The sequence below is a fragment of the Muntiacus reevesi genome, chromosome 6 (genome assembly GCF_963930625.1).
Source record: "Muntiacus reevesi chromosome 6, mMunRee1.1, whole genome shotgun sequence".
NCBI lineage: Eukaryota > Metazoa > Chordata > Mammalia > Artiodactyla > Cervidae > Muntiacus > Muntiacus reevesi.
In genome coordinates, this window is record NC_089254.1 from 100944010 (window position 1) to 100958916 (window position 14907).

Sequence of the window (14907 nt, forward strand, 5' to 3'; positions counted from 1 at the left end):
AGGCTTCCCTGTCCTTCATCTCCCGGAGCTTACTCAAATTCATGTCCATTGAGTCAGTGATGCCATCCAACCATCTCATTCTGTCATCCCCTTCTCCTCCTGGCTTCAATCTTTCCCAGCATCAAGGTCTTTTCCAATGAGACAGCTCTTGACATCAGGTGGTCAATGTACTGGAGCTTCAGCTTCAGCATTAGTCCTTCCAGAGAATATTCAGGGTTGGTTTCTTTTAGGATTGACTGGTTTGATCTCTTTTCTGTCCAAGGGACTCCTGAACATTTTCTCTAGCACTTTCAGAGGGGACTGAGAAGAGGTTACAGAAAATTTAAAATTCATTTATGAGAGCCTCAGTGATACTGGACTATTTAGAACCTTGGGGATTTGGGCATGCAAATCTAAAATCCAAAGCACAGTTGAACTTTTGCCTTATTGCTTTAGTCACAGACAAAGCAATACAATGTAGAACAAAACAACCAAACACACACACAAAAGTGGCTGGTTTGAGTCAACAAAGTGCCATGTGACCCAGAACAGCTCTTTAAATCCAATAAAGTTTCACCAAGATCTGCTTTGTAAAAGGTCAGCCTGCAGGTTTCTTCATGACGCACAATGATGGATGCCTCACAGCGCTCTGGAGGAGTTCAGTCCAGAGCTAAGGCAAGTCTAAGATGGAGCAGCAAGACCCACTCTGGTTTTCCCAGAGTTTGCTCAGGCTCATGTCCATTGAGTCAGTGATGCCATCCAACGATCTCATCCTGTGTTGCCCCCTTCTCCTTCTGCCTGCTATCTTTCGCGGCATCAGAATCTTTTCCAATGAGTTGGCTCTTTGCTTCAGGTAGCCAAAACATTGGAGCTTCAGCATCAGTCCTTTCAGTGAATATTCAGGGTTGATTTCCTTTAAGACTGACTGGTTTGATCTCCTTGTAGTACAACAGACTCTAAAGAGTCGTCTCCAGCACCACAGTTCAAAAGCACCAGTTCTTCGGTGCTCAGCCTTCTCCATGGTCCAGCTCTCACAGCCCTAGGTGACTACTGGAAAAACCATAGCTTTGACTAGATGGATATTGTTGACAAGGGGATGTCTCTGATTTTTGATACGTTGTTTAGGTTTGTCATACCTTTTCTTGCAAGGAGTTAAGTGTCTTTTACTTTCATGGCTGCAGTCACCGTCCTCAGTGATTTTGGAGCCCAAGAAAATCACATGAGTAGTAGAAAACAAGACCGGAAAGATGGGTGGGGAATAGCAAGTGTTTGGGGCACCATGAAGAAGGGGGTGTGTTTTGAGCACCTGAAGCTGAAGGTTGATTTGGGGCTGGAGGAGGGAGGAGAATTTATTGGGGCAAAGGGAGGCAGGCCAGCGACCTGGAGGAGCTGTGATTGATAGTTTCACAGCCTATTTCAGGTTTCCGGGCCAGGAATTGGAGGGCAGTTTGGGATCAAGGATCTGGGGTTTAAGGGGGCCCCGATATAGGGTGACGGCCCTCCTCTCTGGCAGATTGAGGCCTGGGAGCAGGAGCAGCTGGGCCTGCCTGTCTGTTTTGACTCTTGCTGTATCGACCAGTCCCCCTTCCAGCTGGTGGAGCAGACGACTCTGCACAAGGCAAGTCCTTGCCCACCGCCCACCCAGCAGGGCTTCCGGGAGGACCAGAAGGGGCGGGGCCGCCATGTTGACCTTACCCACTGCTCTGTACTCGCAGACCCACACCCTCTTCTCCCTCCTGGGCCTCCATCTTGCTTATGTGACCAGCATGGGGAAGCTGAGGGGCGTGCTGGCCCTGGAGGAGGTAAGAGCAACGTGTTCCCCCTTTGGAGCGGCAATGGGAGGAAGGGGTGAGGTGGGGAGGGGGTGGTTCTAACATCCAGGAGGTGCTCCGGGTTTCCCACCTGTTTCTCACGCAGAGACTGGAGGGGGTCGGGGGTGGCCGCCCCCTGATCTTATCAGGATGGCATGGGCTTGGAATGGGGGCACGGGGCCTGAGTCACGGTCTCATGGGGTTGCTGCGGTGGAGGGGCGTGGAAAGAGCGGGCAAATGGGACGTGGCTGAAGGGGGCCTGAGAGTTGGGGACCGGGCAAAAGAGATTCTGGGTCAGGGCTCTTGAGATTTCACCGCTCTGCAGGTGAGGCTCTTAGTCCATCATGCCTCCTTTTTCCTTTTTCTGTCTTCTCCCTTCGATTCATCCCTGCCACGCCATATCTTTCCCATTCCTTTGCCTTTGATTGTCCATTTCTCCGCTACTCCTGCCTTCTCGTCTTCTTTCCTTCCCCGTGTCCTACCCTCTCTCCTCTTCCCTGTGCTCCCCAGCTGCAGAAGGCCATTGAGGGACACACGAAGTCTGGGGTGCAGCTCCGCCCCCCTCTTGCCAGCTTCCGGAGTACAACTTCCACTCGGAAGAACACCGGGATCCCGCTTCCTCCAGCAGAGGCCTGGAATCTGCCTGACGACGGAGCTGGGGCCACTGGGGCAGGGGACGTGACCCCTGCTTCCCCAGAGACCCCCGTGCCACCCCCCTTCCCGGAGCACCCCCTCTCCCAGACTCCGGCCAAGGCAGAGAGCGAGCTGGAAGAGCTGGAGCTGGTGGAGGGGCCAGGGCCCGAGGAGGAGGAGCTGGCCGACATCCTGCAGGGCCCCAGTCTGCGCTCCACCGACGAAGAGGATGGGGATGAACTGATCCTTTGACTCCCTCCTGCACCTCCTCTAACGGAGGCTGTCCAGGGACCCAGGAGAGAGGGTGTACCGTGTGGGAATGGGTGCTTCACGAAGCTGGTGGGGATCACATCAATATACAGCCTCTCCTGGGAGTTTTAAAAAATGTGATCCTTGGAGGAGGAGCTGGAATTTGGGCAGGGGGTAGCCTTGGTCAGTCATTTGGGCCATGCCCTCCCATCCCCAGATAGGTGGTGGATCTATGTGAAGGGCCCCTGATATTCCATGGGCTTCCTTGTTTGCCCGTTGTGGATGGGGAATACCTGCCTCTCCCATGCATCCCCCACAACCCGCCCTCCCCCTGCCCCCAGGGTTCTTGTCCCAGTGCCTTCCCGGCTTTGCCCATCCTCCCATCAGTTCCCCTGGGGGTGGATTAACGGACTCCCAGGATGACTGTGGTCCTGCCAGTACCATGTTGGAGGAGGAGACGGGACCGCCTCATGGCCTCATGGACTGATGGCCCTTGAATGTACTGGCAAACTATCCACAGCACCTTCTCTCAGAGCCCTCCACTTGCCCACAGCCACTCCCTGAAATTTGCCTCCAGACTCCATTCTGGCTCTTACTAGAAAGTGAAGTCGCTCAGTTGTGTCCAACTCTTTGCGACCCCGTGGACTGTAGCCAACCAGGGTCCTCCGTCCATGAATTTTCCAGGCAAGAGTACTGGAGTGGGTTGCCATTTCCTTCTCCATGGCATCTTCCCAACCTGGGGATTGAACCTGGGTCTCCCACATTGCAGGCAGACGCTTTACCATCTGAGCTCCCAGGGTCTGGCCTCAATTTCTCGGGCGCGAAAAGGCCATTCCTACTTCCCCCTCCATCCTCCATTTAGGCAGTGAGACAGGGATACAAAGCCTATTCAGGGGAAGAGCCTAGAAGACTGACGGTCACGGGAAGGCTCTGTGTGGAAGGGGTGGTACCTTGTGGCTCAACAGTCACGCGGCCCTAATGGATTTATTTTACTCCCTCTGGCATCTCGCATTACAGCTTCCTCACCCTCCGGTTTCCAGGTCACTCCCTTTCCCACTGTCGTCTTTGATCTGTCCTGCCCAAGGATCAGCTCTGTCCTTGAGCTGATCTAGCTGGGGCTTCTCCTGCCCAGAACCGAGGCTCAGGGCAGCTGGGCCACTGGTTTACCCCGACGCTTCTTCGGGGCTGGTCCTTTGTGTTCCTCTTCTAGAGATTCAGTGTTGAAATGGCCCAGCTCTCCCACCCTTGGGAAGTCAGAGACCCTTATCCGCCCCAAGCCAGCAGCAGGGAGCCTGCCATTACTCTGCCTCCTCTGCAAGTGGTCCCAGGTGCTCTTGATCCCACCCCCAAGGCTTTCGTCCCTCCCTTCTTTTCAGTTCAGTTCAGCCGCTCAGTCGTGTCCGACTCTTTGCGACCCCGTGGATTGCAGCATGCCAGGCTTCCCTGTCCATCACCAACTCCCGGAGCCTACTTTGATGCCCCCTTTAAATCTTTGTGCCCATCCCAGGCATCCTCCTCCTTCCCACCTCATGCCCAGCCTCCACCGCCCCCCAAATAAGACACTCACAGCCGAAGGTGCCACCACAGTGTTTAGTGCCATTGAACACAGCCCGGAACCATCTCCCAACAGTACACCCCTTCTGCCTCCCCAGGGCCAAGAGAGAGAGGCTGCAGCCTGGGGAGGGGGCCTAGCAGTGGGCCCTGGAGCCCCTGCTCCTGTGTATATAATCTATAATATTTATATATATATTTATATATAATTCTCTCTGTAATATATGTCATAGAATCTCTCTTGGGCCTGGGGTGGACATGTCACATTAAGAAAACATGCGAAGACTGGCTGTAAAAATGGGTATTTCCCAAACCTGGAAGAGGGTGTATGGGATGTACAGGTGGGGGGCGAGGAGAGGTAATAACTCATTCACCGAGATTCCCTCCTTGAGAGGAAGGTGTGGGGGTGGGGGGAGGTTGGGTGGGGGACGATGGGGGGAGGGGAGGAATGGAAGATTGCTATTTTCCTTTAATAAAGTGAATTGAAAATGAAAGTGCACCCCCCACCAGAAGAAAATAATTTAGCAAGAGCAGTTTCATTCACAATGATATAAAAACAGCCCCGTTCTGGGGGCTGTCCTAAAACGTGCTGCACAGCCTTTAACCCCAAAGAAAAAGCAACCCTCCCCCACCCCCAGCAGCCTCTTCCGGCACATGCCCCTCCCCTCCCCCTAAAATAGGCTACAAGCAAACCCCATGCACCCCGGCCCCCAGCACCAGAGAGGCAGTCCCTCCCTTGGAAGAGTCCTAGGAGGGTCCCAGGCCAGCTCCTCGAGTCTTCTCCCTCTTCAGAGCGGAGGGGGAACTGCTTGCAAAGTGCAGACCCCGCCCCACCCGACCTCTGGTCTGCAGCGATGCCAGCGCCCAGGAGAGGCTGAACCCCACCCTCATGCTCACATCTGAACTCTGCTGAGTTCTTTAGAGTTTTAGCCATCTTTTGGCAGGACTGGCAGGGACGCTGGGCTTCCTCGGGCAAGGAGGAAGGAGAGAACTATGCTTTAGATTACCTTTCCTGACTCCACAGGACCCTGAGCGGAAAAGGAACTGTTGATGAATGAACCCGCTCCCTGGACTGGATGTCCCCTGCGGTCTGGGGGTGGAAGATGGGGCACGAAGCGGGTGAGAGTAAAGAGAAAAGGATGATGCCTTAGAGAGAGCAGGGTGCACAAGGTCAGGAAACAGGGACCCCTCGAGAGGAGGAAACCGTGACCAGCAAACCCCAAAGGCCTGCAGCAAGGGGTGCAGGGCGGGGCCAGCAGTGTCCGGTCACGCTTTGGATGAGGCGACTTCACCTACCTGGGCTCACCCTGCCCACCCGTTTCCTCTGCAAGAACCGACCTCGGAGGGTGGCCATCCTCCCCTCCCCCGGAAGACGTGGGACGTGGCCTCGGTTGCATTTCAGGGGCACGTGTGTATGACAGTGGGGGCTTGATGGGGGGGCAGGGTCGTACACGGACGGAGCCACCCCAGTGCTCAGCCTCCTCATTCTGCAGCGGAGGCGGGGGGACTGGCTCTCCACTCTACCCTTCAACCCAGCCACCTACGATCAGGCTCTGTGACAGAAGTCCTGGGGCTTCACGGGCTGCCGAGAGGTCCCCCCAAACCCCCTTCCAAGAATGGAGAGTGGGTGTGGGAGGGCAAGCAGTTTCAGGGGCTTATCCTGGAAGTAAGAATACCGCGTCCTCCTCAGGCCTGGGAGGGAGGGGGGACACCTGTGAGGTCCTCCCAGGAGTCCTGGGAGGAGGCGAGGAGGGGCAAAGGGGGTCAAGCACCCTCGCTGCTCCTCAGCCAACACCAAACCCCCTCCCCCGCCCCAATCCAGGGGGTGCCTGACAGCACCAGACCCCTCCCTCCACCCCCACTCAACCCTGAGTCCCCAAGAAGTTATAAAAATGTAGAAAAGGCAAAGAGAAAAGTGTAAACAGCTCCAGAGAATTAGGGCTGGATGGAGGGAGGCAGCTTCATGCTTCCTGTCTGGCCAGGACACCAGCATTCCAAGTCTCCCCTTGGCGGGGCGGGGCCGGGGCTCCCAGAGCAGGGGATGGAAGAAGGCAGAAAAAGGGAAGAAGAGCTGGAGCAGCCAGCCCTGGTGGGGGTCCTTTCCCAGGTCCGTGGGGTCCTCCATTCATCCACTGGATATACTCAAGATCTCAAAGCACGTGGCCCGTGTTTGTCCTGGGTCTCACCAGTGACCACCTGGCCCCTGTGCATCCCAGCTACCACGTCCATCTCCTCCGAGATCCCTCATCTCAGAAGCCAAGTTACCTCTGAGGGCAGACTCTCCACCCTCCAAGAACACGTGGTCTGTACGTTGCTCCCCCTCCCCCCGCCCCCGCCCCCACCCCGGGTCCATCGAATCCCATCCAACAGCTCCCCAGGTCTGCTCCTCATAGGGGGGCTGAGCCTGGGTCACAGCCAGAGAAAAAAGTCGGGAAGAGCAGGAGTGACTTGGAGAAAGGAGGCCTTCAGACAGCCACAGTGGAGACTTCTGGAAGACGAGATCAGGGAGCAAAGAAGGCGATCCAGGGGACGGTGCTCCTGCGCTCGGGATGCACACTCGAGCTCCGCTGCCGGAGACCCAGAAGCCCGCAGGCAAGCGAAGTTCCGGGCCATCTCGGTTGCCCGGGCCTCAATTTCTGGACCTGTGGTCTCTATAGCATAAGCCCGGATAAAATTCCACCCTGGCCCTCCGTTTTGCTGGCGAGGACGCCTCCTGGGCTCATCAGGGTCTTCTTGCCCAGGTTTCAGGCGTGCTGCTGGGGGAAGGAGGAAGGTGTGGTTGCAGCCAGGCTCCTCAAGCAGGAGTGGACGGCTGGGCGAGGAGTGGGAGGAACCTAGTTGTTGTTGGCCTCGCCTTCCTCCTCATCAAAGGACTGCACGCCTGAGGATGTGACGTCAGACACCTTCCGGCTGAGAGCGGTGGACATCTCGGGATCCTCGCGTGGGGACAGGGACTCCAGGTCCCGGCATCCGGCATCCTCTTCCTCCTCGGGGGCCAGCGGCCTCTTCTCCTCCTCCACGGGGCCTCTTGCCAGGTCCACCCCGCCCATCCCTGGAGCCCAGTCAGTGTCTGCCCCCAGCAAAGAAGACGGCTCCTGAGCAGAGTATCCTGAAGCAGCTTGGGAAGGTCCCATGTCATGCAGGCTAGGCTGTGAGTCATCAAATGCAGGCCCGAGATAGGATCCCGTGGCCGGAGAGGCAATGAGGGACTGGTCGCTCGCTTCCCAGGCATCCGATGACCCCAGACAGTACATGCCCTGGGACACATAGGAATGAGGCCAGCCATCCATCGGGGCTTGAGCGAGGGCATCTGGAAAGAGAATCACGAAGGTTGGTGGGGTCCCAGAACATGATCAGAGGCAGTGACAGCAGCACAGAGAATTGAGGGTGAGAAGGGGGTGGGCTGTGGGAGGCAATAGGAAAGCTGATGTGAACACAGAGTCTTAGAGATGAATGGAGGGAGCCTCTGGGGTCAGATTCTGGAACCGTTCCTCACCCTGACTCTCCATCAGCTCCTGGTAGTTGTCACTGTAGTTGCAGCCCAGTGTTTCCTGGGTGGAGTTGACACTCATGTCCTCACCGTCCATGGAAGACCAGGCCATGAGAGTAGCCTCGGAGATAGCAAACTGTTCCATGACACCTGGGAGAAGAAGGTAGTTAGCACAAGACACCTCCAGGAAGCCTTAGACCCATGCCTGGGGCAGGGGGGCATCAGTGCGGTGCTGTTCCATAGGAATATAACAAGAGTCATTTGTGCAATTTAAAATTGTCTAGTAGCCATATTAAAATGAAAAAGAAACAGGTAAAATGAATTTTAATAATACATCTTTAACCTAATCTATGTAAAACTGTCATTTCAATGTATAATCCATATACAAATTATTGAGATACTTTATGTTCTTTTATTCACACAAAGTCTTTGAAATCCAGTCGATATTTTGCACTTATAGCACGTCTCCGTTTGGATTAGCCACATGTTCAAATTCTCAGCCACATATGGCCAGTGGCTACTGTAATAGACAGCACAGTTTTTGTATATGCCCTAAAACAAGGCAAAATCATGGGTGACTTCCCAGGTCTGGCTTAGAATGCCTAGGGGAAAGAATTGGGGGTCTTCTGGTGAGATATCATAAGGGATTAAAATTGAGGATTTCCAGAAGTTTATCTTCAGAATTTTTTAGGAATGGTAGCTAGTGCTAGGTAGTCAAGGCCAGAGGAATCTAAATGGGAGGGATTGTAGGTCCACAATGGTATCAGGCTGAAAGTTTAAGGTCTGGGACGGCAAGGGAGTGGGGATAGAGTAATGACGGTGCAGAGACTTGGGGTTCCCATCTAGTCAAAGCCATGTTACAGTAAGTTGAAGCTTACTTTGCTAGCTGCCCTGCACTACCCCCACCTGTTCATCTCCCCTCCCCACTGGTATTTCTGCCACGCACACCACCAGAGCCCAGATCTATCTTTTTTTCTGAAGTATCTTATTGAGATCTGCCACCAAGGCTTGGCCAATGTTGATGTTATTTAGTTGCCAAGTCGTGTCCAACTCTTTTGCAATCCCATGGACTATAGCCCACCAGGCTCTTCTGTCCATGGGATTTCCCAGATAAAAACACTGGAGTGGATTGCCATTTCCTCCTCTAGGGGGATCTTCCCCATCTAGTGATCGAACCATGCCTGCATTGGTTCTTGGTAAAGAATTGGCAGATTCTTTACCCTGAGCCACCAGGGATGCCCCTGGTTAGTGTTGTAAGTACATCATATGCCTGCCTCCTACCTCTACTGAATAAAAGCTCTTCTGTACACACCCTCTCCTCACTCAGGTCCCTTGATCTTCTGGTGGTTGTACAAATAAGTTGTCTGTAAGTGAATCCATGACAGCAGAGTGCTGATGGGCAAAGGCTAGAAGAGAACCCCAAGGCTTTTCTTTTACATCATAAAACATAAATAGAGGCAGAGACTATTGATTCTAAGGCCCCTGCTTTTTTTCCCCCTGTACTGAGGGAATCCAGAGGTTGGACAGTCCTACCATGTGGGAAAGAAGGCATCAGGTAGACCCACAATCCCACGTTAATTTCCCTCAACTGAGATGATAATAATAAGTTTGAGGGACTTCCCTGGTAGTCCAGTGGCTAAGATTCCACATTCCCACTGCAGGGGCCCTGGGTTCTAAAATCCCACATGCCACAACCTAAGACCCAGTGCAGCCAAATAAACAAATAAACAAACACAAACAAAAAGTCTGAGAGCACTTATCAGAATGAACAAGTCAGAGTCCTTGAAATTCGAGTTAGTTGGGAAATGAAGTCTGATGGTCATCATATGGACAGAGCCAGTCCTACCACAGGGGACCAGGTTGAAAAGTAGGTCTTGGCCATCCTGAAAATGTGTCTCTCGAGGGGCTGGGCAATAAGTACCTGCAAGGAAACGGGCCTCCTTCTCGCCGTCGCTGAGGTCGGAGTAGGCATCTGTGTCCCTGCGGACGGCCTCGTGGCTGTGCTGCGGCTGAATGGCTGGTGTCTTCCCCCAGCCCTGCCACTCGATCATGTGGGCCACCCGGCCCTGCCCCATGGCTGTGGGCTTTGTCACGTGATCCTTCATGCTTCTCGAAATCCCTGAGGGGCCAGACATTCCCCGTGTCCTCCAGAACATCACACAATACCCGTACCAGATTCCCTCCGAACCTCGTTATCCCCACCCTAGCCCCATGGGATGCTGACTCATGAAAAGGGCAGGTTATGCCCTAAGACACTGTATATGAGGGGGCGGCCTGGAGGGTTGGAGGGGCTTAACAGAAAAGGCAAACAGGTCCAGAGTACGGGGATGATGGTGTGTTTTCCAGGCCTGAAGTGGCAGGGAGACTGAGACCAGGAGCCCACAGGCTGTGTCCTGTCAGAAAGCATCCCCAGGTGGGGAATCTCACCTGAGAACGATGACTTGGCCAGGGCCCCAATGCCATAGGCGTTCGAGTTTCGCTTAAGCTTCGGAAGGATGGAAGTGGTGTCCTCCATGGAGAGCTGGGAAAGGGGCGTGGGAGATGGGGCAGAGGGATAAGAGTATGGGATGCTTGTATGTTCAGGAGGAAGGGTCTGAGCTAGGGCCGGTGATAGGAAACCCTGATACCCAGGAGGCCCATCTCCCAAAGACTCTTGGAAGTTTGGGGTAGGTAAGGAACGTGAGAGCTTCTGGGCCCATTGGAACCAGGGAGCGCTGTGTTCTATGGCAGGCCTACGGGGGAGGACAAAGGAGAGGAGTTAGGGGGGAGGGGGGAGCTGCACTCACGTTGATGCCATCCCAGGAGAAGTCTGTCCGGGTTTGCTGTGAGGAGAAGAGGAGAGGGAGTGGGTACCCGGGGCACTTCCTCAGAGGGCTTTCCAGAAGTGTGTGAAGTAGGGAGGGCTTTTCTGAGAGTCACACCGGGAACTTGGGGTCTTGGTGTGGAGCACTGGGCTTGTATTTGAGGAACGGAGGAGGAACATTCTGTGAAAGTGTCAGTCTGAGAGCGGGTCTGGGATGTTATCCTGGAATTCAGGAAGATGGCTGAAGGACTGGGTTTCTGCATGGTGGTTCGGGGGTCTTTTTGAGGTCTTTCGGGAGGGCAGCTGAGCATGGGGGTTGGGGGGGGGTGCTCACCTCCGTGGATGGCCGGTGAAGGCTGCTCCCGTGCAGCGAGCTGGTGCTGTCCATGTTGATTTGGTCCACATCCTTCAGGCCCTTCCAGTCCACGGCGATCACCTCATTTCCTGCGGTGGCCAGATGGTGAGGTGGGTCCCTTTAATCCTGTCTGTGCCCACACTGATGGCACCTCCTTATTCTCTTCCTCCAGAATTCTGATGCCACAAGTGGGGGGCCAGCCCCCCTCCCCTCCCACAACCACTCTCTCTTTCGATTGCCTATTCCCCTCTACATCTCCCCTCACCCCCAGGTTTTGGCACGAGAGATAACAACGCTGAGCTCAGTCAAGAACAGCACACTTAGGAAAGGGGTCCCATGAGCTTATTTGTTGCTCCTGTTTAAATGGAAGGGCCAGCGGCTGGGTTTTAGCAGGAAAACAGTTCTCCATTCTGTCCCAAGGGATCTCTGAGGGTTTCTTTATGGGAGTGCCTGGGTTCTGTACTTTTCCTCTATTAGGTCTCTACAAACAAGGGCAGAACTTTTCCGGGGCCAAGCTTCCCTCCGTGTTAGCTTTATTACACGTGAGGTGGAAGGATTGCATCTTCCCTGGTGGACCCTCCATGGGAGCGGGTGGATTTGTATGAGAGGAAGGAGATTTGCTGGGGATAGAGGTGAGAGCTGGGTGTGTTCACCTAGAAGCAATAAGAGCAGAGAACCAAAGAGATGGGGTCATTCCAACTGTGGGAGACACGTGCCAAATGAAAGAGGAGAGAAGGGGCCAGAGGGAGAAGAGCAGGGGACTTTGAAAAACAGAAACTAAGAGAACAGGAACTCAAGTCAGAGAGAAGGCAACAGACAATGGGAGGGAGTGGACGGGTCTGAGGGCTGACGGGGAAGCTGGAGGGCCGAGGAGGCCGGGCATCGTTCAGCTCAGGCCAGAGCTCCTCGCACACGGAGGCTGCTGGTGTCAGAGCAGGGGTGCCTCCTGGAAGGCTTGGGGAAGAATCACTTGGGTGGTAGATGCTTGGCATTCAAGCATATAAAGTTTTCTGATTCGGAGTTGAGGATTAGGGGTCCACTCTTGAGAAGGGGTGAATTGAATGTGTTCTTGGGCAGCAGTAGAGGTACTGGGCGTGTAAGGATGACAGAGATGCTGCAAGCAGAAGGACTGTGGTTGACAGGTCTGAGAAAGGAAGGATCCCTACAAAGCGGGTGCTTTCTCCCTGGGGCTACGGGCGAATGGTGCCATGGGTCAGAGCAGAGGAGGCGGCTGGGAGGGAACGGGAAAGACGGGAAAGACGGACGTCTGGGGAAACGAGCGGGAACGGGGCAGGCAGGGAACCACCTCTGAGGGGAAGGGAGGTGGGGAGGGCAGAGTGGGAGAGAGGGGCGGGGGGAGGTGGCCTTTGCAAGAGAGGGAGAGCTGAGTCAGAGCCGCGGGGGGCAGGGAGGGGGAGGGAAAGAACCCCGAGCAGAGGTGAAAGCGGGGGGGCGGGGGGGGGCGGGGGGAATCCATGGGAATAAATCGGGTCTCAGAGAAATCAGGCTTTTGGAGAGTGAGTTCGTTTGCAATAATAATACGAATTATTCTCTCGGCCTGAGGTCACTAGGGCATGCAGGCGGGAGAAATTGGGAGTTGGAAAAATTGGGGGGTTGGGGAGAGGGTTGTTGGATCAATCTGTTGAGCTGTGAGAGCGGAGTGGGTGCACGGGGCGGGGGAGAAGGGGTGGTAGCAAGGCAGAGGGGAGAAGACTTAGGAGGCGCCTCGCTTCCTTCCTCCAGCCAAAGGTAAATAAAGAGCCGGCCCCGCCCCGCCAGCCCCGCCGACAGGTGCAGTCGGGTCCCGGGTTCTCTTCGCCGCCGGCCCCACCCTCCGGGGAGCCGGCTGCCGACCCCTCTCCAACCCCTCTAACCGCCCCCCGCCTCCTCCGATGTCCCCGGCTCGTCCCCTCCACCCCAGCCCGGCCCGGCCCCATGCCCTCCGGGCGTGGAACCCGTAGCCCTCCCGGAGGCACCAGGCTCATCCCGCCCCCGCCCCGGAGGGAAAATGCACGTGAACAAAGCAAATCGGGGGAGGCAGGGACGACAGAAAAAGGCAACGGAGAAGGAAAGAGATGCGGGCAAAACATCCAAGCCGGATGGAAGCGGGGTGCGGTGGGTGCGTGGGTGGGGGGGCGCGTGCGAAGGAGTCTCGGGCTGAGACTGAGGTTGGGGGGGTCCTTCGAAGGGGGGGCTGCTCCGGACACGGAGTAGGGCGAGGAGGCTGGGGAAGGCAGGGCCTGGAGGTGGAGGGTGCGGGGACGGGAGAGTAGGGGAGAGCCACGGAGAGGATGCCGGTGGGGGTATGATGGAGAGGGACCGCGCCTGGGGGAGGGCGACGGAAGGAAGCTAGAGGGAGAAGGATGCAAAGAGCCCGGAGGGATGCAAGCCCAGGAGGCGCGCGCGAGGACAGCGGGGAGAGGTGAAGGCAGGGACCGCGAGGTCTCGGAAGCAAAGTGAGGAAGCGAGGCCGGACCGGGCGGGTGCGGAGAGAGGGATCCCGGGGAGGGGCGCGGGGCGCGGTGGGGGAGGGGGCCGGAGGACCGGACCCGGCCGAGCCCTGCCTCCGCGCGCCGCCGCGGTACCCACCCACGGTCCGGGAGCCGATGCAGCCCATGGCTCCGGGCCTCCAGGCCGGGCCCTCACCGACGCGGGGCGGGCGCCGGGGGGAGCACCGGGAGCCGCGCCGCCGCCCCAGCCGCTCTGCAGCGCCGCGGCCGTCTCCGCTCGGCTCCGCTCCCCCCTCCCCTCTCCATCCCTCCCCGCGGCAGCCTCCGTCGCCGCCGCCGCCGCCGCCTGGCTCCCCCGCCCCGGCTCGGCTAGCGGCGGCGGGGAGGGGGCGGCCCGGGGATTGGCTGCGCCGGCGCCTCCCGGCCCTTCCCCCGACCCCGCCGCTGCGCTCCCTGGGGGAGCCTCGCCGCCGCTTCCCTCCCTCGCCCTTCTCCAGCCCCGCGCGGGGGGCTGCTCGCCCGGTCCCCGCTGGACTGGGGGCGGGGTTGGGGGGGGAGGCTGATGCAAACCCGGAGGACGCCCTCCTGGGGTCTCACGAGCCGGGCGGAGAGCGCCGGGCCCACCCTTCGGATCTGGGGGATTGATTTTGAGGGTCGAGCTTGGGGATGTCTAGAGAGAAAGTAGAATGAGAATAAAGCCTGGATTTATTGGGCCTTGGCCGCCAAATTCCGCAAACACTTGTTTTCTTCCCGGGGTGGCCTCGGGGACGAACGGGAGCGTGGTTGGACGCTGTTGGAGCTTCCTGTTCGCTGTTTTATGCGCCCGAACAGATCGCGAAGTCTTTGCAAGCGGATCGTGTGTTAGACTTCCCAGGGCTCGGCGCTCGCGGGAAAGTCGGGCATGCGGGGACGGTGCAGATGACCTAACTCCAGGTCTGATTGGGAAATAGAAGATCCTTCAGTCCCATCTCCAGGGAAATAAAAATGTCAGGACCCGAGGCTAGCTAGAAGACAGTTTTATATCCAATGTAACTTTTCTGAGCCATGGTCTTCTCTGACAAATGAGCACAACCGTGTCAGAGGCGGTCAAGAGCCCGGAGGATTGAGATCTGGCTGGTGGGGTCGGGTGAAGTTGGCACTAAGGTCAATGGGCAGTATAGTTACAGCAGGGAAGAGGTGGAGTCCAGATAAGTCACATGAGAAAGGAAGGAGAGACCCTTTTATGTAAGCGCGACTCGGTGAGCACAAATACCAGAAGCAAATGCTAATCCAGGGTCTGCTTTCACGTGCTTCTGGAGCTTCAACAGGGAGCAGGGCAGTGGACCAGGGGACTCTGGTGTGGGCCTGGGACAGGGAGGGAGACCAAGTCTCACGGGTACAATCTTTTAAGCTTTAAAACATGAATTGGAAACTAAACTTTAGTGTGATAACCACTACATTCTGTGGAATCCCAGAAGAGAGATACGGGGAAAGATACTAATAATTTAACTGCAGATCTGGGAGATAGGATGATGGAGACGGAACTGATCTTTGGTCTCTGTGCATGAAGAAATAAACCACATCTGTAGAACCACAAAAGAGAAGAC

General features: G+C 56.2%; 3 protein-coding genes across 6 annotated transcripts in view; 2 read left to right on the plus strand and 1 right to left on the minus strand.

Moving 5' to 3' along the window:
• CLCN1 (chloride voltage-gated channel 1) overlaps nt 1-5404 on the plus strand; it is a 41477-nt gene extending 36073 nt beyond the window's left edge. For 2 of the 3 annotated variants that reach the window (XM_065939479.1, XM_065939481.1), the window contains 3 exons: nt 1493-1597; nt 1695-1781; nt 2301-5404. In XM_065939479.1, the coding sequence (XP_065795551.1) occupies nt 1493-1597; nt 1695-1781; nt 2301-2675 (567 nt within the window). In that variant the 3' untranslated portion in view covers nt 2676-5404. The remainder of the gene's footprint in view (nt 1-1492; nt 1598-1694; nt 1782-2300) is intronic. The other variant, XM_065939480.1, reaches the window with a different exon arrangement.
• Nucleotides 5405-6574: 1170 nt separating this feature from the next.
• Nucleotides 6575-13716, minus strand: FAM131B (family with sequence similarity 131 member B). 2 transcript variants are annotated; one of them, XM_065939277.1, is made up of 7 exons: nt 13461-13713; nt 10851-10960; nt 10500-10535; nt 10141-10234; nt 9635-9832; nt 7720-7863; nt 6575-7533 (listed from the first exon to the last, which is right to left on the minus strand). In XM_065939277.1, exons 1-7 carry the CDS (start codon nt 13486-13488, stop codon nt 7058-7060), a joined length of 1086 nt encoding a protein of 361 aa, XP_065795349.1. In that variant the 5' UTR covers nt 13489-13713; the 3' UTR covers nt 6575-7057. The 2 variants fall into 2 exon arrangements, with proteins under 2 accessions (XP_065795349.1, XP_065795350.1); XM_065939278.1 differs by lacking the exon at nt 9635-9832 and having other exon boundaries at nt 13461-13716.
• The window catches only part of ZYX (zyxin), a 38998-nt gene continuing 37395 nt past the window's right edge, over nt 13305-14907 (plus strand). The window contains exon 1 of the mRNA XM_065939276.1: nt 13305-13327. The gene's annotated coding sequence lies outside the window, so the exon portion shown is untranslated. The remainder of the gene's footprint in view (nt 13328-14907) is intronic.

Excerpts from the sequence above, each read along its gene's own strand:
- FAM131B (XM_065939277.1), bottom strand. The coding sequence starts at position 13,488 with ATGGGCTGCATCGGCTCCCGGACCGTGG. Across the intron at positions 10,536-10,850 it reads TTCACCGGCCATCCACGGAG|CAAACCCGGACAGACTTCTC; the intron begins GTGAGCACCCCC and ends TTCTCCTCACAG. Across the intron at positions 7,864-9,634 it reads GGAGGCCCGTTTCCTTGCAG|GTGTCATGGAACAGTTTGCT; the intron begins GTACTTATTGCC and ends TTCTTCTCCCAG.